The sequence below is a fragment of the Netta rufina genome, assembly GCF_964035555.1.
Source record: "Netta rufina genome assembly, chromosome: Z".
In the NCBI taxonomy this organism is placed as follows: domain Eukaryota; kingdom Metazoa; phylum Chordata; class Aves; order Anseriformes; family Anatidae; genus Netta; species Netta rufina.
This window is the reverse complement of record NC_140126.1, coordinates 20,673,945-20,696,007: the sequence shown is the minus strand read 5'-3', so window position 1 is coordinate 20,696,007 and position 22,063 is coordinate 20,673,945. Positions and strand designations below refer to the sequence as shown.

Below are 22,063 nucleotides of genomic sequence, written 5' to 3'. Positions count from 1 at the left end.
CAGTTGTCTCCCATAGGCTATGTGTTGGGCATCTTTATCTTAAATTTGGTAATGAAAGGAAAGAAGACAGAGCTCTATAGCTTTGCATTAAAAGTGTTCTGGGATGTTATAGGAGAGATGTTTGGACGTCTTCAGGTACAGCTGGAAATAGGGGACATTTGTTTAAGTTGTACTACATGGTACATTCAGTGAATATAGATCAGAGTTCCTCTCAAATACCAGCTGTATGTCCTCCTATAAAATTACTGAGTTAGTAAGATGCATTCTTTTTTGTTTTGGTGTCTCCTTGTGTGTTGCTTAGGATCATACAAGGCATTTGAATCCCAAGTAAAGGATTACTTCAGGTCAATTTTTCCAAATATGTATACATATATACATAAAACATTCTCAGAAAGCTCCCCCATAAAAAAAAAAGTAAAACTTGTTATAATTGAATATTACACAGTAGTGTTTCAACAAACCTGAACGTATCATCTAAAGTTATCTATGGTCAAATACAAATGGACCTAGAATTTGCAGTGTAAGAAGTTACTAAAACTGTACTTTTTGCCCAAGTTTGTGCCATTTGAACTAAAGATTTTCTTTTCCATTGTCATCTTCAGCCATTTCTTACTTGAGATTATGGGTAACTGTAGTATAATGTAGTATATGGGTAACTGTAAGTGTAGTCTGAGATACTGTGGAGAACTGGTAAATCACAGATAATATGACTGATGCAGCAGTTTCAAGTAGTGAAATGCAAAGATGCATTTGGTGGCACTGGTTGGATCTGGCAGAGCTTAGTAGGTTTTGGTAGTTTGGCATTGAGCGTGTGTTTTGATACTGTGAGAATAACCATCTGAGGTGCAGTCCTGGGACCATGAATTTATTGCATGTCCTATTTCTATTAACATGAAAGGTAAATAAAGCTTATCACATCTTTGGTGGAAACCAATGTCTTGGCTGCAAATCCAATTCCTTGTGTTCAGGATTAATTTGATAGGAAAAGTTTTTTCTTGTTACGTACTCTATTAGCCAAAGAAACAGCTTAAGTGAAGTTTTAAGCATAAATAGTGCATCGTGAAGGTAGTTATGTTACATAACATTGTTATATACAGTTAGTATTTTTGATTAGTAAGATGCATAATTTCAACAGTAAGCAAATTATATGCAATTAAAAATGTGCAGCTGAAAATGTGCCTCTTGCTATACGTGACATAATGCAGGCATCTGGCCACCTTGGATAGGTATGCTCTTGCTCCCTTCTCTGTGATCTCTTAATTATTCTGTTGTAAAAATTATAATAAAAAATAATAATTTCTATTATAACTAAAGTACTTCTTGTCAAAGGCATTCCATATGTTCAAATTTATTGAATATACTTCCTGAAGATAAAATTTCCACAAATCTTTTTCTCTGATGTTTAGTGCTTTTTTACACTCTTTCCTAGATAACACTGCCGCTACAGTTGCTAAAGGTTACTTACTTCAGTCCAGCCCTTTGGAGAATATTTTTGTTAAATTTAATAAGCTGCTATTTGCCATAGATCATCAGTTTCATTTCACGTAGAATCTTTTTTAATATAAGTATCTTGCATGAAACTTAATTTGTTTTTTTTTTTTTTCTCCTTTTCAGCATGCTACATTGAACGACCTCAGCTAATTCGAGCAAAAGTGCCAATAGTGAAATTCAGGGATAAAGTCAGGCAAGTACTCTGCTCCACACAAATTCTTGGACACTGACACATGGAAGTACTCTATATATGTGCTCTCTATATGAGTAATTCCACTGAAGTCTTTGTTTTTTTTGTGTTGTATTTTAGTTGAATTGCAAATTTATACAGCTAGTATAAAGCTAGTGCAGGGACAGTCAGAGTATTACTTGATAGCCTGAAGCACCTAATGTAGTTTCTGTGATGTGAATTAATAGTAGGACATCATTTATTTCTATTTTATTGATAGAGCCCTGGAAGGAAGAGGGGCCCAACAAAATTAGTTAGTATTCAAGGATCATCTTTTCCAAGCTCAATAGCAGTGCATTTCAACAAAGAAGAAGTCATGGAAAAGTGCCAAGAGGCCTTGTAGATGAACAAGGAACTCCTAGCAGAACTCAGACACAAAAGTCCAGAGAAGGTGGAAGTAAGGATAGATGACCTGGGAGGGATACAGAGACTTTGCCTGAGTATCCAGGGATTAAGCTGTTAAAGCTAAAACCCAAATGGAATTTAAAGAAGTTGTTGCCTTTTACATCCATTGCATGATTAAGTACATCCTTGTCAAAATAAAGACTAGGGAAAATGTGAGCTCAGTGCTGACTGAGATGGGGGACCTGGTTACACAGGATAGTGAAAGGGCTGAGGTACTGAATGCCTTCTTTGCCTCTGTCTTTGCTAGCAGCTTTCAGGTTTCTTAGGTCCCAGAGGCCAAGGTGAAAGACTGGAGCAATGAAGATATGTATTGTTTGGTGAAAGGTCATGGAATACTTTGATTAGGTCAGAGAATATTTGAGCAAACTAAACATTTGCAAGTCCATATGCACTGATAGCATGCTCTTATAGTAGTAGTTCAAGAAAATCCAAAGGAATGTTCAGACAGACAAAGGCTATGTGAATGAGGCCTGGATATGTAAAATGGAAACATCGATATCTACTGCTTTGTCAATAATAGGCTCTTCTCTTTGCAAGTTAAAATGTTGTAGCAGCTTATAAACTATGAATTTAACGTAGCATCTTGAGTACTGAGAGTAATTAATATCTATAAGCAATTAAAATTTCATTTTTGAACTGATAAAATAGGTAATGTTTGTTTGCCTTATTTTTTGCTGTTAACAATATGGAACTTATTAAAAAATAAGTACTCCTGAAACAGTTAAAATTCATAAGTGGCTTCCCCTTTCCCCCAGCCCAAAGCATGCCCCATTTTCTAATAAGAGTCTTCATTTCAAAGTGTCTGCTGATTATCTCTAGCAATCATAGCAAAAAAGAGATTCTTACATTTTGACCTCTTCTAGTTTTGTATCCTTTTCAATTCACTGTCATGGTTTGCTGAATTAATACTTCAGAGAATTCTTCCTGATACCAGATGTTGTCTGTAGTAAATCATGTGTTGTAATTCTATTTGAGAGATTTGTTAAAATTCCAACTACTAGTTAATACATTAAGTTGTATTGGTCTACTATGGTCTACGTTTCTGTCTACATTTATTCATCATATAAAAATTACTGCTGCATTTTAATAATAATGGAATTCAAGTCTACAAATAACTACTGCAGACAGAGCAGATAATTTTAACTGCTTGCAGACAAGTACTACTTGTGGAAGCTTTTAAAACATTATCATCTTTAAGTTGTGTTTTTCCACCTCTGTCACTTGGTAGGTAAAGGGCAATAGTAACAGGTAATAGTAGGTGATAAATACTTTGGAACTGAATACCATCACACTTGATTCTTTTTTCTTGTTCCCGATAGTGGTGTGGAGTTTGACTTGAATGTAAACAATATTGTGGGAATAAGAAATACATTCCTTCTGAGAACCTATGCATACAGTAAGTGTCTAATTTATTTTCTTATTTCTATAAACTTTTTATACTTTTTAAAATTAGTGTTTTGGTATTGATAAACTGCTAAAATTCAGTCAAATATATTAAGGTACTATATTAAATTACCATATTAGCTATATTAGGTTTCATCTAACTTCTTGTTGCTCACTCTAAATATATGGATTAAACTGATATATCAGCTATGTATGTTTTTCATTGAATAGTATAATATTCACAAGATAACAAAGATTCTTCATATTAAGGTCCACATATCTGTTATGAGGGCTGCTTCTGTTTTCTATAGATGAGGGAGAGGAAGAGGAAAAGAATCAAATACATGTACATCATTGTATACTTCCCTTTTGTTTCCTTGACAGCCACTGGTAGGTGTGTGTGGTTGTATGCTCTTACAGAGTCTTTCTTTGGAAAAATCAAAAATACAGCTTCAGTTTTTATACTTACCCCCAAAACAATACTCGGTTGTGTCTCCTCAGGAGGTAGTTTTTCAGGAAAAGATTATAAAATAGGTTTCTAAAGGAGCAGTATTAAGAACTTACCTAAGCTATGTTTTTCTTACTTGGCATCACAGTTTTATCTGGCAGATAAATGCATAAGGAGCAGACTTCAGTCTAATTTTTCTAGGTCACGTGCATTTCTTTTACCAGGACATTCAGTTTTCACATACAGGAACTCTTTCCTCTTTAGGGTAGGATGCTGTCAGCTATCAGTACATTTACTAGTTAATTTTGAGTAAGATTTCAAACAGAGACATTTCAGTATCCCATATTCACTTTACTGTGAGGGTCTGCAACTTGTCCTGCGTAAGTTATTTGACTATAATTTCCTCATATATCCAGGAAGGCATATGCCTAGGAAGGGATTTCTACCCATTCTATGGGTAGGAAAACAACATTTGCCATTCATGATTATAGATTAGAGGTTATGTCAACAACTCAAAGGCTGGTGTTTCTAGCTTCTGCCATGGATTTTCCTTTTTCCTCTCAGCAAATCACTGGAGGGCACAAGAGAATCCAGGTGTTTCTTTTTCTACCTAACCTCTAGAAGAAGATGCCTGCTCAGTCAAGCTGGCCTTCTGCCCCACCTGCTTGACTCCAAACATTTTTAAATTGCCTGCTCCAGTACTCTTAAGCAATGACGCATAAAAAGCAGCCAGCACTGTGCTCTCCCCATACCCAGGGCTGAGGTTTTGCTGATGGTTTTCGTGCTATCACCAAGCATTTTAAACTGCTTCATGGTCATTGTGGCCAAGATGACTGCCAATTGCCACTTCACCCATGATATCCTCTTATGTTCACAAGCCACAAATCTAGGAGGGCACCTTTCCTATTCCTTGCCTGTATCAAGAAGTTATCATCAAGGTGTTTTAGGAATCTCTTGGGCCTCTTGGTATCAACTATGTGATATTCAGAGTTGATGTCTGGCAAGTTGAAGTCACTCATATGGACAAGTACATCTGATCTAGAGACATCCCTTAATTCCTCACAGAGTAATTCATTGGTGTTGTTATTCTGGCTGGTCTATAGTAGACTCCCAGAATAAATCTGCTTTATTTGCTTGTCTGTTCTTCACTACCCAGAGGCTCTCAGACATGTCATCACCAATTCCAAGCTCCATTCAGCTCAGGCTCTCCATTACAGACAGTGGCTGCCCTGCCTGGCCTTCCTGAAGAGCCTAGGACTGTCTATGACAGCACAGCAGTCACAGGACTCTTCCCACCAAGTCTTACATATGCTAATGGTGTTGTAGCTCTGGAAGTGAGCAAAGGCTTCTAGCTTCTCTTGCTTGTTTCTCATGCTGCATGAATTGGTGTAAGGGGGGGGGGGGGGGGAATAAAAGCTACTTAGGCCAAGGCAATTTAAAATTAATGTTTGGATGCAGTGATTAAGTGATTACCACTTTCATGGCCTCCAAGGAAAACTTAAAAAATGAGCTCTGTCTCCTCCAGTCAAAATTCATTTCCCTGCCTTCATAGTTTATATAATCTAAATTAAAAAAAAAAAAAAAAAAAGCTTTGGTCTTTCCTGGCACCAAATTAATTCAGAGAATTTGTGCAGTGAACTGGGGACAACGTGGAAGTAGAATGTGACACTGCTACATTGACAGATGTGCCTAGTTTTGGCAATTACAGGGGTTATGCTGGGTATCTATGGATCTGAGTACTTGAACGTCTGTTTTTCAAATACAAATGTTTTTTGTGACTTCTATGAAATAGATAGTAGTTGTAGAATAATTAAGTAAATCCTGTAACAGTTTGCAAAAAGTAACCTTAGAATACAAGAAGAGTATCATGTTGATGAAGGAACAAAAACTGATTTATTTCTGTCTAAACATGCCCTTTTTTGAGAAGTATTTATTTTATTTACAGTTGAGAAAAGAGTTCGTCCATTAGTACTGGTTGTTAAGAAGTGGGCGAGTTTTCATGACATAAATGATGCCAGTCGTGGTACTTTAAGCAGCTACAGTCTGGTGTTGATGGTTTTGCACTATTTACAGAGTAAGTATGTTTTTGCATGTTAACACTGTCCTTTTTTGAGTTTACATTTGAATAGTTTTCTTCTTTAATAAAATGAAACACTGCTAGAAATGATCTTCCACACACACACAAAAAAAAAAATCTGAAAGCTATGTGTTTTTTACTCATTTCCTTAGTGATGCTTTTTTATATAAAAAGTGGACCTCTTCCTAGGAGGCAATTACCAGCTTCCAAAGAAAAAAGAAAAAGTCGATGTACTTGCAGAACACTGTGTAACTATAAAATAAACTCAAGCTCCAGCTAACAAAAAATGTGCCTGTGTTAAAAAGGCTTAAGCATGAAAATAACTTTTTTTTTTTTTTTTTTAATTTGGGAACTTGGGAATTTGACAAGAAAATTCGAAGGGAAGAATACTGTGGGATCATTTTTCCATGTTCTGACGAGTGAAGAACTGAATGTGAGGAGGATGTGTATATACAAGAGTGCACTACCATGTAGTTAGATTTTCTTCTGATTACTGACTTATATGAGGTGATTGATGTTGAAGACCACTAGAAGTTAGGATATTGGACTGCTAGGGGCAATATCTTTTCTTGTGACTTCAACATATGGAAACATTGAACGCCTGTATGGAGCAGGAAGGCCAAGGATCCCTGCTGAGAATTCAACAAAGTCATTCAGCCCAGAAATATTCCTGAGGAATAGATAGAAATGAGCTTATCCCTCATCACTTTCTTTCATTAGAGGAAATCCACTTTTGTAATTTTGCAGTTTTCAATTCTTGTTTGAGACTTAAGGAGACATGCATGAAATCACTTAGCTCAGTATGAGTTTCTTGATTGCTTATTTGGGAGATGAGTGATTTCAGAAAGGAAGGCAAGAAACCCCTGAAGAGCACATCTGATGTAGCAGTATGCCCCTAGACCTATTTTCTTTTTTCTTAATTCATGTTAGTTCACGAGTAGCCTCTGTATCTTGTTGCTTATGTCAGTTCTACATCTTTTTTCTTATTATTTTTGTAATGTCCTGATTGTTCTTTTCCTAATATTTTAGTAAGAACTGACTTTTAACATTTTATGATAATATTTGTGGACGAATTGCATATGCTCTCATTTTATTTAGAATTTTCTTTATCCGTTTGTGTAGGTTTTTGTGGTGGTGGTGGTTGTGTTTTCTTTGTTTTTTTGTTTGTTTGTTTGTTTGTTTTAAATGAGATGGAAAGATGCAATGCCTAGTTCCTCTGACAGCTTGTTTGGCCTGGAATGAAAATACTCCCTGTAGAGTGGGTAGCCAACTATTTATTAGTTTCAAGATGACACTACACCCACTCTTTGCTGGGGTGGAAGGTTTTTTTTATGATAGTTGACTCAAGCTGGTGGCTTTCTTTCAATGAACAGTATCTGTAGTAGAGGACCTAGGAGGGTGTTTTGTGTGTTTGCCATCCAGTTGGCTGACTTACTTTTGAACTCTTCGAAGCCCGTACCATGTGCATATTATTAACGTACCAATCCCAGGGATATAAGCAAGTCTGTCTTGTGACCGTGTTGTTTTCTCTGTGACGTTTTCTTCACATCTGATGTGGTGGAATTCCATAGATTCTTTTGTTTCTGTGGAAAGAAAAGAAAGTGTTGTCACAGCTCTGAAACCATAGTATTAGCAACTGAATACTTCTATATAGATCCTTAACAGAAACAAACAAAAAAAAGCTAGTGGTTGATTTAGAGGAGGTGAGATGATAGTCAACTTAAAAAGGCCAAAGAAATTATTAGATACAGAATTTAAAATGTTGGGAGCTACTCTGGGATGCAAACGTGAAGCAGAAGTGAAAAGTATCTTTACATGGTCTAGCAATTAGCAAACATCTTGTTGATGACTTGATAAGCACTTAATAGTTGGTATTACAATTTGAGTAGAAACTGGGCTTTTAATTTTGAAATTTATTCTCCAAATTTATTTTCAGTGTATTGCAGAAACTCTGGGGACTGATGGGGAGTGAGGGATTTCTTGTATTGTGTGCTGTGTGCAGTCATGAATAGCCCATTACTGGATCAAAGTAATGCACAAAGGAAGAGAGTAGGTGTTACAAGCAAGTGTAAATGTGTAGGCTTGCCATAATGTTAACAATTCTGCAAGCATGAGGGCATTTGCTATAGTCATTTGTGGCAGCTGCCACAGCTCTCTGGGGAAGAAAAAAAAGTTTGAATAATTCTTTTCATTCAAATCTGCGTGTGATCAGTCAGCTGCCTAGGAAGTATCAGCAGTAACAGTACAGACCAAAGGGGAGCCTTTTTACCTATGTTTCATCAGTCTTTTCTGCTTAGAAAAGGTTGGGGAAGTGTCATCTAAACATGGTTATTTTTTTTTTCCACTTTTGCTACATGCATGTGATACTATGGAAAGCAGCCTGTGTGTCAGCCATACAGTTTTCTAATAAGGTTTTTGTTGATGGTACTGGTCAAGGAAATAAACAACAATAAGAACTTTATTTAGCAATAAATAGTGTCCCCATCTTCTCCAGGCAAATCACTTTCTTTTACTTCTTAATCCATTTCCATGTTCTCATGCTCATGCAGAAGATTTGTGACCATGGCTTGAGTTTATTTTGTAGCTACATCGATGTCTTGTGCGTGAACTTTCCTCCGTGTAACAGGCCCAACAGTCTTGTAAAGCAGGAAAAGAAAAACTCACGTGGCAAATGCTAGTGGTAGGTGGTTAACTCTTCCCCATAATTCCATCCTCTTAGTATATTATGCAGAGCCAGATGATACAGCTTGATTACTCATATTGTCCAGATCTCATTACCTTTTCTTTCATTGTAGCAATGAATTAGAAAATATCCAATGTCTTATAAGATGCTCTTTCATAATTCTGAACACCCACAAACAAAGTTAAATGATTATTAAAGTAGCTGATCGTATTCTTAGCAATCCTGCTAGTTAATATATTATACTCTTTGAAGATATCCAAAGCATGTTCTGAGAATTCTACTATTCTATTTCTTAGTTCCTATGGAAGAAAGATTCTTTAACATCTCATTCTCTTTGAGACCTTGTTTGAAGGTTGAATTAGGTCCCAAGTCAAAGTCCTGTGTGGTGAACTTAATTTTCATTTTCCCTAGTGGATGATGTAGACCAACTGTCTAAAAAGATATTCTGATGAAGTGATGTTAAAGCTTTAGTGCAAGGAGTGTTCCAGCAGTTCTGTAGGTGCTCTAAGACTTGAGTGGGATATGGGTACTTTTTCTGTCTGTAGCACCATCAGACCTGTGAGATAATTTTTTTCCCTTTTATTTTTATCATGCAATATATGTTTTCCTGGTTCATGACTTTCATAAAAGTTAAAATTGTTTATTTTGTGTTCATTAGTGTCATTATTGTCTGTATGACTTTCATATCCTGTTTGCCATTTAGTAGACCAGGTAACAGCATTAAAATGTGTTTATGTATTTAACGTGGATTTTGCTATGAACGGCTACTAAGCATGGTGGGTGTTTTATCTTTAAGTCATTTTTGGAGACTTTTTGGAGTGATAGATAATACTTAGCTGCTGAAGAATGTGTATGTATGCAGTTCTATGCTGCAACAGAATCCTATTAGATGTAGGTAGGCAGGAAGTGAAGCTATGATATGCTTTTTAGGGAATCTCAGTGAGTTTCTTATAAACGTGAATGAATGTGAATTTTAAAAGTCAAGTAGTACCCAGCTGTTGTAGAATCTTTTCTGTCTTCTACAGATAGAAGTATCACAGTAAGAGCTTCCCTTAGTTGAATTAACTCCCTGTACTACTACATACAAATTGTAGTAATAGAAATATTTGTAGAGTAACTTCTACTTTATGAAATGTATGAAAATGAAGTTCATAGTAGATCTTTCTAAATGATGGAATTTCAGTCCAACCCTTTGGTGTAATTGATATGATATTGTTTCTTGTGAATTACATGAATCACAGCAACTTTGAACTTTTTTTTTATAGCTCTACCTGAACCCATCCTTCCATCCCTCCAAAAAAATTACCCAGTAAGTGTTTCTTATGAATTTCATATACATATATAGCAAATATACATATGTAGTAAACTGCTTATCTAAAATATATGAATTTTTAAGTATCTGTAATGGGTTAAGTTAAACGGTCTGTAAGCGTAGTCATCAATACATTAAATAAGTGTGAAAAAGGTTATATGCTGCTTTTGATCATTTCTTTAATGGAAACAGTTTGCTTTACATGAAAAGGTTTCACACAGTGAGAAAATGACAACTGCTGACCCGATCCTATTTATGCTGGGCTGAAAACATCCCTCTGTAATCTGTAACTTTCTGATTGTTATTTCTTTATAAGTTAAGTAGTGGTGTTTTTTGGGAATTTATAAGAAATCCAGTGGTGGTATTTCAGATTTCCATGCCTTCTAATAGCTGATGAGTTGCCTGCTATTTTAGGTTTCAGAGTAAACGTTTACTAGGAGGCTTTCGAAACCTCACAAAATTGGACTGAAGCCCAAACAAGAAAACACCTTTTGGGGACGTTGTTACTATGTTCAGATCATACTCCACAGTTTTCCAGAGAACTTGGTGAATTTGTATGCTTTGATGCACTGCAGAATTAGAACTGTAATTAGTGAGCTTTCATCTAAAAAAGACTACCTAGAAATAACAGCTACTCTCTTAAACACGTGTTTGAGAACAAAAGAACTGTTGCTGAATAGTCCTGTGCTATAATTCAAAGAAATTCCTTATTCCTTCCTCCTTACATTTCCTCTCACATGTCACATTTTACACTTTTCTTTATTCATAGTTATTATGGCTTGGTATCCCCAACTAGGTGGTTTTTTTTTTTTTTTTTTTATTGTAGTTGATAACTGTGCTGAGGTAGTGTCTGAAATCCACTCTTTTTTTGCATATATTTCCTATAATTCTCAAATGGGAATATTTGATGACACTGTACATCAGGGAGAAAATAGGTGTCAACCATATTGGATAATTAGGGTAATCAAGATGCAGAAGGCTTTGAGCTATAGTTAACTGCAGTTTTATTCCTATTTCGTAACCTTATACCTTTTAATCTCTTCATTGTTGAAAGAAGTACTAAAAACTATTTGAAGCTGCTTTTCATTTCTTGTACATTTAGCTTTATCTGTTGGTTTGTTTCATTTAATAACTAAATTTAGTAATTTTATTTGCATAAATGTTATGTGCTGTAGTATTTTAAGTTTGTGTGGCGTGTAATTTAAAGAAAACAACTGCAAGAATAGTAACATTTACTCTGTAATAATAATTCAAATATTTATATTTGTAGTTTGAACTGCATAAATGCCTTTACAGTACTTTACAAACATTAATGGTTTAAGTGATTAAGGCGAAAGTATATAAAATACCATAAGTTTGAAAAATCCAAGTTTGCACTAAAAAGAAGATTTCATCTGTAAAAGTGGTAAATCACTTGGAGATTGTTGTGTTTCAAGACCACTGCTGTAAGAATAGTGTTTTTATGCTGTTTCAGCATAATTTTTTGTTAGTTATTTTGCCTCTGGAGAATGAACTGAATGCTGTAGAATAAGTAATAAATTAACAATGTTTTGTACATAGGTATTGTAAAAATAAATCAGAGCTGTGGATTAAGTTAAAAAAGCGATGCTAGAAATTTGCAAATACACTTTTATCTACTCTCTCCATTGGTAATATAATGAAGTATGTAAAATGTGTTGTGAAGCTACAACTTTTGAAAACTGATACTGTGAAGAATTTTAAAATGAGAAGTACACAAAATCAAAAAAATGATTTTGGTCTTGTTGTTGCAGTAATAATTATAAAGCATGGGTAAATCCCAGTTTCCTAAGAAACCATATGTTTTTCTTGTGGTTGTAGCTGATCAAACCTGTGTCTCCATTCTAACACAGAAATACCATTTCTGTCCTTCTGAAAGAAACCACCCTACTTACAATCTGTTTTTCTTTGAAAATCACGCTTGCAGCTCTTTCTGCAGCCTGAAAATACTTCTGCGCTTTGAAGGAAACTGCTTTGAAGGAAACTGCTGTAGATTATAGGTGCCATGTGAAATAGACACACTTAGATTGAACAAGAAACAAAAGGCAAATTCTGTGACTCAGTGCATCACTATCATAGATGTGAAGGGTGAGAAGTCCCGGAGAGACACCAGATCTGCCCACCTGTGCATTCTGTTGCCATGGGGTAGTCTCCAGCTGGCACCAAGCTGTTGCTTTGCAACACTCAGAGGGAGTGCTGGAGCATATCAGGCATGGAGTTGAATTCTAGAGCTTCCTGGCTGCCCAGCCAGATGGGATAGATGACAGTAGCCCACAAAAAGCATTGTTCCTTTCTGAAGCTCATGCAAAACTCACCTCTGAGTTAAGATTTTCACAGATGATCTCTGTAAAACCTCTGATGGCTTACTTAGTTACTACTTCTGGTCCTTTTGCCTGCATGTTTGCTAGGGGTAAACATTGCTGTAACTGAGTGTCAGAAGGCAATGTGCCTGTGAGTCCGCAGTGCTCCAGAGCAGTCTGGCATATCAGCTTAAATCAAGAAGGAGGTGGGTTTTTGCAGGTGCTCTGGGTTGTGAGCACACACTTGTTTCTGCTGCATCAGTTTGACAAGCAGCAAGATCACTCCCAAAGGGATGGGGTAGATGGTGCTTACTATAACTGTTTCATGCATGAAAGACAGACTTTGGACAGATAACATTTGCTTCTCCCCTTTGAGCTGCACTTTCTTGAAGTGTAAACTTGAGTTAAATGATCATTCCTAAGACTAGGGAAGGGTATTTTATGTGCTTGAATATAGACACCTACCAACAATGGCAATATATGCTGATGTAAATTTACCACTAATTTTTTTTTGAAGGAAGAATGTTGGACAGTTGGAATTAAGCTTATTTTTCATTTGAATATCTTGATTTTTAGGTTTTTTTTTTTTTTTTGGGTACATACTTCTGTCCCTTTCTAGTGTGTAAGGTAGAAACATGAATACGTGTATGCGTTACCAAGCTATGCAATATGAAGCATGTTGCTGAATGCTGGTGTTTCATTGAGTAAGCAGCCAATCTAACTGAAGATCTAGCAAAAAAAAAAAAAAGGATTTGGAATCTCTTTTTCCTTGAATATTTTGAAATAATGGAGATTGGTTATTTATTTCTCAATCAGATCCTGAATTTTTTTTCCATTTCTTAACATGTCATGAGGCAAAGATACGGCAGACAAATGAAGGACAAATTTTAAAAGAAGCTGAATTTCTTGCTTCCTAGAACAAGTTAAGAAGAGGAAAAAATACAGGGAAGGCCTACTGGAAGCCAAGCTAGTTTGAAGGATGACTTATATTTGTTTTATTAACAACCCCCATTATGTGTAGTATCTATAATTTATGCTTTATACTGTTAATTTAGTTATTCTCCAAGTCCCTTTGGTAGCAAGAAAAGTACCACCACCCCTGGTCTACAATAGGTGCCATGAAATTGCCATGAAATCTTCGCCATGCCCTTTCTTAATTTTAAACAATTTAAATAATGTGGTTTTATCTGTAAAAATCTGGTAATAAGTTCCCTCCATAACAAACATGCAGTGTTTTAGAAAGATTAAATACATTTTTCTCTTCTATGTGTTGTGATCAGCAACCTGCAATGTTGAAAAATAAAAATAAATAAAATAGTTGACTAATATGATTTACAGTGTACTTAAACGTGTAAGTAACATTTTGCTTTAGGTAATTCAAGTTAATGCAAAAAATATTTTCTTCCTAAAAAGTAGTTTCAGTAATGCTTTCCAGAAATTCATTTCCATGGATTGGTATAACTACTAAAGCAAGAGGATAGACGAGAATTACTTATAACTGCATACATCTTTAAAACTATGATTTTCTTGTAACGACTGACTGCTGTAGACTGTAACTTTAATTTTTACTAGAACACTTACGTAGTATAGTATGGGTTTTTTTGAAGGCAGACACTCTGAGTAAGAAGAGCTTTGATTCGCTTAACCTATGTAAAGCGAATGTACTTAATATTCACAGTGAAACTTAGAATTGTAGTTATCATGAAAGTAAACTTAATTTTGAACAGATTTATTTTTTTAAACATTGTAATTTTAGCTTTCTGGAGTACAGTTTTAATCCTAGTTGCTAGATGAGGATTTAGAAAAGAGCAATCAATTTAAGTTTAGGAATTCTATCTTTTCTGCTCTGGGTAGGAATCTTTGAAATGTTGTACGCTTCAACGAAGCAGCCTTTCAAGTTTACAACACTGGTGCTTACATGAGTTTTGGTCAGCTCTAAATTCCTTGAGGAAACATTGAATTGAATATCCTGAAAAATTCTTTCATTTGGAGTATGCTTGTATCAACATCAGCCTTTGAAATGCTGCAAAGTGTAGTAATTTAATTTTCCATTAATTGTGAGCAAACTTTACTGAAAAAATTTACTTGGATAAAATGCTACATGAAATAGCTTTATTCTTCTTTTCTGGATGCATGCGTGCACACAGAGGCATACATGTACTTCTAATCTTTAGCCTTATGTTTTATTACAATAATATTTGATATATTGACTTTTGCTGTTGGTATAGCTGTTACCACATGAATAATTTTTTCATTATTCAAATGGTGTGCAAACATCAATGCAAACTAAGTCATATATAAAAATGCAAGTAAAAGATACTTAATGTCAATCTTGCTAAGAAAAAGCAACATCCTCTAAGCTAATGCTAAAGAAAATAGCTTATTCTGAAAAATAATGTCCCATAATGTAGCTTTTCTTCTCAGAATGCCAAGTTCATTGTACTTACAGATTCTTCTTGTAGTAGAGAAGTTCTCAGGCATTTGAATGTAAAAGAAATCTTGTGTTCATTTTCAAAAAATGTCTGCTACCTCCAAACATTCACTTACTAGTGTTAGTAGATGTCTGTTACAGTAATTTCATTGTATTTGTTTTACATTGTTAGAGGCCAATAGCCCTTGTTCTCATTACTCTTTTTCCTTTATCTCCGTTTCCTCATGAGCTGTTAAACTACGGATACTAAAATAATTTTTTGTGACTCTTCTACAACTTCTTGTGGATTTTTGCAGGGAGTGACTTTCACTCCAGTACAAGCTTGATTAACTTCAGGGTCAAAATTGTATGTGCTGTATAACCTATGAACATCTTCTGTTCCCCCTGTAGATTTTTATATGTATGCTGCATGTTTGCTTTTTATGTCTGAATACATATTTTTGGTGTGTTCTGTTGGATTGTTTGCTGTTGCATTTTGAACTCCTGTAACTATAACAACTATATATGCAAAATCATATTTTTTGAGAAGACTACCTCATTTTTTTCACAGCTGTAAAAATGGCCTTTTTTTCACAGAAGGTTCCAGGAGGCCCTGCTAGAATTGGCAAAGAGGACAGGAGTCTCAGACTTTCCAGTCCTATTGGTTTGATCACTAACCATACTTTCCCCAGACAAAACATTGCCCACCTCAGATGAGACATTGCCTGCTGTGAACAAGTAAATAGTGCATAGTGCTTCCAGTACATAAAGTTTGAGAGTCATGCATATTACTCTTCAAAATAACAAAGAGGGTGCAGGAAAAAATACAGTAATAACTTAACAGATCACTGCATTTTTAGGTGTATCTTCCTACGTGAATGTTAAACTTGCTCTTGTTTATCTTGTGTTCATTTTTCTTAAAATGCATGACATCACTATATAATGTAGTATCATCATACTACCAGGTTTTGAAAGCTGTTTCTTTAGCTAGCAATACAAGGTATGATCTCCATGTACTCCTATCTCTCAGAAGAACTTAAGGCATACGCTGAATATTTCAATACTATAACAAATCGAAAGCCATCTTAATTTAGTCTCGTGTAGGAACTTTTAAGATGGCAATAATTACGTTCCTTAATGTAAACATCATTTTTTGATAGAAGAGCATAACTTCAGCTTAAATGCTGCATTCTGTGTATTCAAGTGTTTTGTGTAAGTCTCTTGTTATTCTTTCAGATAAGTTGGATAGAGAAGATGCTACTGGAGTCTTTGAACTCGTTATGTGGCAGAATGCAGGCTCACATTAGAGCTAGTAGGTTTGACATGCAAATTTATGCTATGGGGAAAATTAGTCAGGCCTTCCTTTTGGATTGTTTCTATGCTGCAGTTTTGGTGACTTGGTGATTACTGTTTATTTCCCCTGTCCTATGTCAGTTCAGCTGCAGCCAGCTCAGTGCAGCCTACCTAACTCAGCTTCTACTCATGTTGTTTTACTAGCGTGTAAACAAAAGTTCAGTTCAAAGATTCTCCTGTGTTAAAACTACTTAGCAAACAGAAGGCAAGGGTGCTTTCAGAGATGCTCCTGTGCAAGATGGTTCTACCTGAGCTCAGTCAGAGTAACTTTGCGAAAAAAAATATATTCCTAAATTAAAGCAGTATGTGTGTGTATACCTACTCTCCAATTTTATTTTGTCAGGAATTATTTGATCCTGCTATGCAGCTGCATGTCATTCATCAAGTTCCACGTACCATTCCTCCCTACCTCTCAAAAAATGAATCAAGCCTTGGAGATCTGCTAATAGGCTTCTTCAAATATTATGCCATGGAATTTGAGTAAGTAATAAACTCTTCTTAGTGTTTCAGAATATTAAAATTTTTCATTCGTTCTATTCATTATATCAACACTTCATGACCTTTGAAGAGGAAAGAATAACAGTAATGCAGGAGTAATAACTGACAGATAAAACAGATGAGAAGACTGAAGGAAAACAGGAACGCTGATAGAGTGTCTGAAGTCTTTTGCTTAACTAGGCAAATTATTCATTCAGATAGGGAATTTAAAGCAAAAATAAAGAAAAACATCTTGCTAGTTTTTCCAGCATAAAGTAACTGCAAATTATTTAAACAATGGACTAATGATATTTTGCTTAAAAAAGTAAAAATTATCGATTACAAATCCTGTATTGAAAATGTTCTATAGCTGGGAAGTCATCCTGTGAAATGTTGCACGTCACTCAGCAACTTAGATTATTTTTGACCCTTTCTGCTAGGGAAATAAAAATGAATTGTACTGTTGATTTAGCCATCTGTACATCCCTGATAACTTTACATCTTGTTTGAAATGAGCAAAACGTATGCCTTGAAGATATCAGAATTCTGTATAGTTTCATTAAGAAATTGCTAGTTGGCTTTAGGAGAGAAACCCAAATGAATGCCCGTGCTGGGGAAAAAGCAGGCAGAACATAGTGTTTAAATATTTTCTGTGTGATAGCCCGCCAGTGAGAACGAAACAGAGTTATGCTATCCACAGTATGTTATTTTTGCTTTGAGGTTGCTGATGGAAACACTAGCATATGAGGGTAAGAGTTAAATAGACAAAATACAGGGATCTGTGGTGCCTTTAGTGGAAGAGCTAGTATTTTACTCCTGTATGTGTTGAATATTTTCATTGTTGCAATCAATGTCTTTTTCATTCTTTCCTTTTCCACTAAAACTAGTGTTCTTTTTATGCACAGAATTTTTGAAATTATTCTTCAAATTACAAAAGTATAAAGTTAGGTCACATTCAACTGACCTGTACTGTGTCAGTAAGCTGTCACTGTGGAATTGTAATTTGATTAAAAAGGTTGCTACATCAATTTTCATAAAAGTGACTTTTGTAGATTCCTGTCTATGGGGTAGGTCACCACAATACAGGGTTTTGATAAACGGGATGCAATTTGCTGAAGGAACAGCATGTAGTCAACAATGAGATAATGGGTAGAGATCATCACTTTGTATAAAATGATTAAATGAAATTGCCTGCCTGAAATGCTCAACTGATCAACTATGTGCATGTATGTGTCACGAAGGTGAAGGGAAGATGGAAATATGTTGTTTTCAACCTCTCTCCTCCCCTCACCCCTCCCCAGTATAGCAAAGGCCAGCAGGTATTTCAGTTAGAATGTGTATTTTGTTTCACTTCATGCAGTGAGTAATACTTAAGAGCAGGATAGGTCCAAGGAATAGGGTGCAAAGGAAGAAACAAGAGCACTGCATTCTGCACAAACATAAATAATTTTATCACCTTGTGCTGTGATTTTTTTTCCCATATGCTATTAATCTGTTCTGTTTATTTAGACTGTAAGCTCTTTAAGAAGAGATTGCTGGTTACCATGTGCTAATTGCACAGTCTGAGTCTGGGATTTTTGTTGTTTCTAGAAGATTTTGTTGTTTTGTTTTGTTGTTTTCTTCCCCTTCAGAAGTTATCAGAAACGTGATTTGGAAATTGCTGCACATATGAGTCTATAGAGAGCAAGGCTTAAATAATACACCAGCACGGTTGGAGATTCTCTTGCCACAGAGTTCAAGTCTGCATAGTGTTTCACATGATACAGCTGACAAAAAGTATGCTTATAGCTGTTTTATTTTTCATTATTTCAAATTAATAAAGCTCTGCTGATCATGCAGTGAATGTGACAAAGGAGAAAAATGTATGGAGGTGTCTTAGAAGAAAGTATTTGGAAACTGCTCCATGTTTACCAGGCTCTCTTAAAAAAGTGTCTGATTTCACATCTGCAGCAGTGAGTGAAGGCAGCAGGTTTTCACTTGGCTGCCTCTTTATAAAGTGAGACCTTGAAGCCTTGTTACCCTTAAAATGCTGTTAGGGAGCCTAGAGATTGTCATTTGGGACTGTGCTGCTTTTGTATTTCTCATTTCGAGTTATGCTGTAGCTGTTTAAGTTGTTGTTAGGTTGTATTTGGTAGACATGATCAAAGATAAGCTACACTGTCTTGACAAAATATAAAATACAGTTGCTCTCTCCAGGGCAGAATTAGTCAGATAATAATAATATATTTTTGAATAGAACTATATTAAATACGTTTGCAGTTGGTACACATTTCATAAGCCAAAGCTACTTGCAGAAATAGATTAATAATATTGCTTCAGAAAGTACAGACTTTTTAATCTATTTGTAACATATTCATACACAAGGCTTACACCTGGAAATTCCTGGTTTTGTTTCAAATTCTTGTGTTCTTCATGAGGCACTCATACCTGATGTGGAGTGTGACACTAGAAAAAACTAATGATTGCTGTTCAAATGGTTATTATTAATTTACAGATTGAAATACATATTTTAAGACTATTCACTTAACACTGGCAATTATGAAGTTTCTGTGTGCAAGCCAAAATGCTTAAAATTAATAAACAAATCATTTCCTATTCGTAATTCACTTATAATTCAAGTTGATTTTGGTACCAAGGCAGGGTTAATGAAGGTTTAATGTGAGAAACTAGTCCTTCCTAAGTTTAAATATGGAACTGTTTAAAAGGTAGAAATGTGTTTTTGTTGTTGTTGCTTCTAGCTAACAAGTGTATTATAAATGCATTTATTTCTTGCTGAGGAATCAAGTATAACCTGTGGATAAAAAGATGAGCAAAAATTAAGTGTTAGAAATGAAAAAATATTGCCTGTTTAAACTAAGTATAGATCAAATGCTTTTGTTGTGTAACTTGTTGCTTGTCTGGATCTCTCTTAACTACTCTGCATTGTCTAAAATAGTATTTAACTGTCTGCTTCTTCCCATCATGACCAATGTACTGGAGCTGCAGTTCAAGCTTTTTTGATAATTCTGGTTGCTTATTTTGTTGTTGTAATCTGTGTGTGTGTGTACATGTTTCTGTTTATAAGCAATTCATCTGAATTTTTTATTAAGCTTGTGTTGATGACAGGTTATTAAAAAGACACGACAGAAAAGTATTTGAGTATTTCGTTCTTTAAAATATCTCTAGTTCTTGCAAAATTAGACGAGTAGTCTACTCCAGGAATTAAGAAGAGGGAGAGTGATAGGATTTGGTGTTCACTTTAGTTTACGTTGAATGCTAGGACTGATCTTCACTCATATTAATTTTCTAGAGTGAAGAAAAATATAAAAATGCATGGCAGTGGGTAACAAGTAATCTAAGGTGTACAAACATGTACTTCACTGGTTGTGCCCTGTGCCTTTTTGAATTCTCAAAGCCCTATTTATATTCCTAAACAGAAGAGTAGTGTATGTGCTCTATGGAAGTAAAGATGTTGGACTAAAAATGTTGAATTAAATTCAAGCAACCGAATTTCATAAGTATGTTTAATAATGAGTTGTACCCAAGTTAACTTGTAGAATCTGCAGGCACAGACTTTTAGCTGCTTTAACTGTCTTATTGCTACTGACTTAGTGGTGTTATGAGAACTGATCGACCTATGGAACATAGAGTTCTTCCAAATTTAACTGATAATTTAGAGATTGTATTTTGTTATGCAGTTGATATTTACAGATCTACTGCAGTTGGTTGATATACTCAGCTGAGTGCCTGTATCTTTGCATTATGTCAAAACATCCATACAGTCAGGAGATCCAGTCAGGTGTATGTAACACCAGTTCAGCTATCAGCATGCTACCCTGCTATTTCTAATCCCTATCTAGTCAGGGTGTATGATGATCTCTTGTTGGCATTCCGGGCTTTTTGCTAATACAGCAGTTGTCTGGCTTAGTTAAGAACAAATGAAAACTGGCTGGGTAGAACTGGTTAAAATCATAAAACTGCAGGTGGTAGCTTTGGCTGCCGTTGTGTTTGGCATATCCTTGTGCCAGGACTCATAAAGATAGCCCTCTATGCTGTAGTGCTGTTCCTGTTTGTGTGATCATTTCCTATGGTTTCATTGTTCTAAAGCTGTGTGCAGAATGCAGTAGATTATCTTCAGATGCACATTTGAGTTGTTGCACTGATGTTACAGAATATCAAAAATACCACATATTCAAAGTATTAGTGCTTTCTAATAATGCTCTTCTACTGGGAATGCTCATTTGTAAGCATGCTTTCTTTGTGTCACTTGATTGTTGAATATATGTACAGTATCAGTCAGTCAGTATCAGACTTCCTCTGCACTTAAATTTCTTATGAGCCTTTTTTCCTTCACAGAAATACCTGAAAGACAAACTTTTGAGGCTGTAATTTCTTTGGAATTTAGAAATAAATGTAGGTGTCCATATTCAAGTTGATACTGGCTTTGGAAAAAAAAAAAAAACCTGTCATGAACATATGTTAATCATGGGAAACCTCTGATGCTCTGTTCTGCAAATGTGTACTTACAAAAACTTAAGTGCATGTGGAAACTTTTCTTGTTTCCTACCCATCATTCCTTACTCTTGTATAGCACTTTATATTAAATTGCTCGGTATTGTAAAGTACTGTGCTATCCAGGCTTGTTTATGTAGCAGTATGACAACTTATTAATGTAAATGGACATTATTCAGAATCAAGAGTTAAAAGGTCTGCAAATTGTTTTCTTTTTTCCCAGTTGGAGCCATCAAATGATTTCAGTTCGTGAGGGCAAAGCTCTTCCAAGACCTGATGGTGTTGCATGGAGAAACAAATTTATATGCATAGAAGGTAAAACATAAAGCTACTTTATCATCTTTAACTGCTAAGTCACTAAATACATTAATCTGTCACTTTATAGTGATTATATTTTAATAATGCACACATGTAGTGTATGTATGTAGAAAATGAAGTTTAACCAATGTCAATAGTTTTGGAAACAGTCTCGTCAAAAACATTTGAGAAGGAAGCTTTAAGTTCTATAGAGTTTAAAAATAGTTCTCCTGACCTTTTCTTCAAGAGGACTCATTGCCCTGTTACTTTTGGAACAGAGATTAGGGCTTTGACAAGGAATGGCTTTACTAACAGTAGCATGTTTTGCTGCTCTGTAAAAATAGTCTTCAGTTTTGCCAAGATTGTGCTTCTGAAAAAACACAGTGGGCACATAATCAGATTCCTCTCTAAGAATATTCTTTGTTCTAGTAATGCTCTGGCATCTCAAGTCCTAGCAGTAACTAAATTGTGCATATGTTGATCCACTTGTGGCTACTATTTTTGACTGTCTTTTGAATGTACAATTTCCATAGAAACTATGTGATGCCCTCCAGAAATGAAGGGGGAAAAAAAAGAGGCTATGTTTTGGAGTCAGAGGTATCAGCTGTTGAAATTTAGACTGAACTGGGGACTAGCACAATACAGGGAACCTCCATGTGCGCTTCTTACCTTTCAACAGTGAATCGGTA

The 22,063-nt window shown here is 35.4% G+C and overlaps 1 protein-coding gene across 5 annotated transcripts in view; it reads left to right on the top strand.

Annotated features, from left to right (window-relative positions):
- Nucleotides 1-22,063, top strand: part of TENT2 (terminal nucleotidyltransferase 2) — a 41,014-nt gene that overhangs the window by 12,246 nt on the left and 6,705 nt on the right. For 4 of the 5 annotated variants that reach the window (XM_084304917.1, XM_084304919.1, XM_084304918.1 and 1 more), the window contains 6 exons: nucleotides 1,615-1,684; nucleotides 3,445-3,521; nucleotides 5,902-6,030; nucleotides 9,982-10,025; nucleotides 16,453-16,589; nucleotides 21,301-21,392. In XM_084304917.1, coding sequence (XP_084161043.1) covers nucleotides 1,615-1,684; nucleotides 3,445-3,521; nucleotides 5,902-6,030; nucleotides 9,982-10,025; nucleotides 16,453-16,589; nucleotides 21,301-21,392 — 549 coding nt within the window. Of the gene's footprint in view, nucleotides 1-1,614; nucleotides 1,685-3,444; nucleotides 3,522-5,901; nucleotides 6,031-9,981; nucleotides 10,026-16,452; nucleotides 16,590-18,217; nucleotides 18,359-21,300; nucleotides 21,393-22,063 lie in introns of those variants that run through there. The other variant, XM_084304921.1, reaches the window with a different exon arrangement.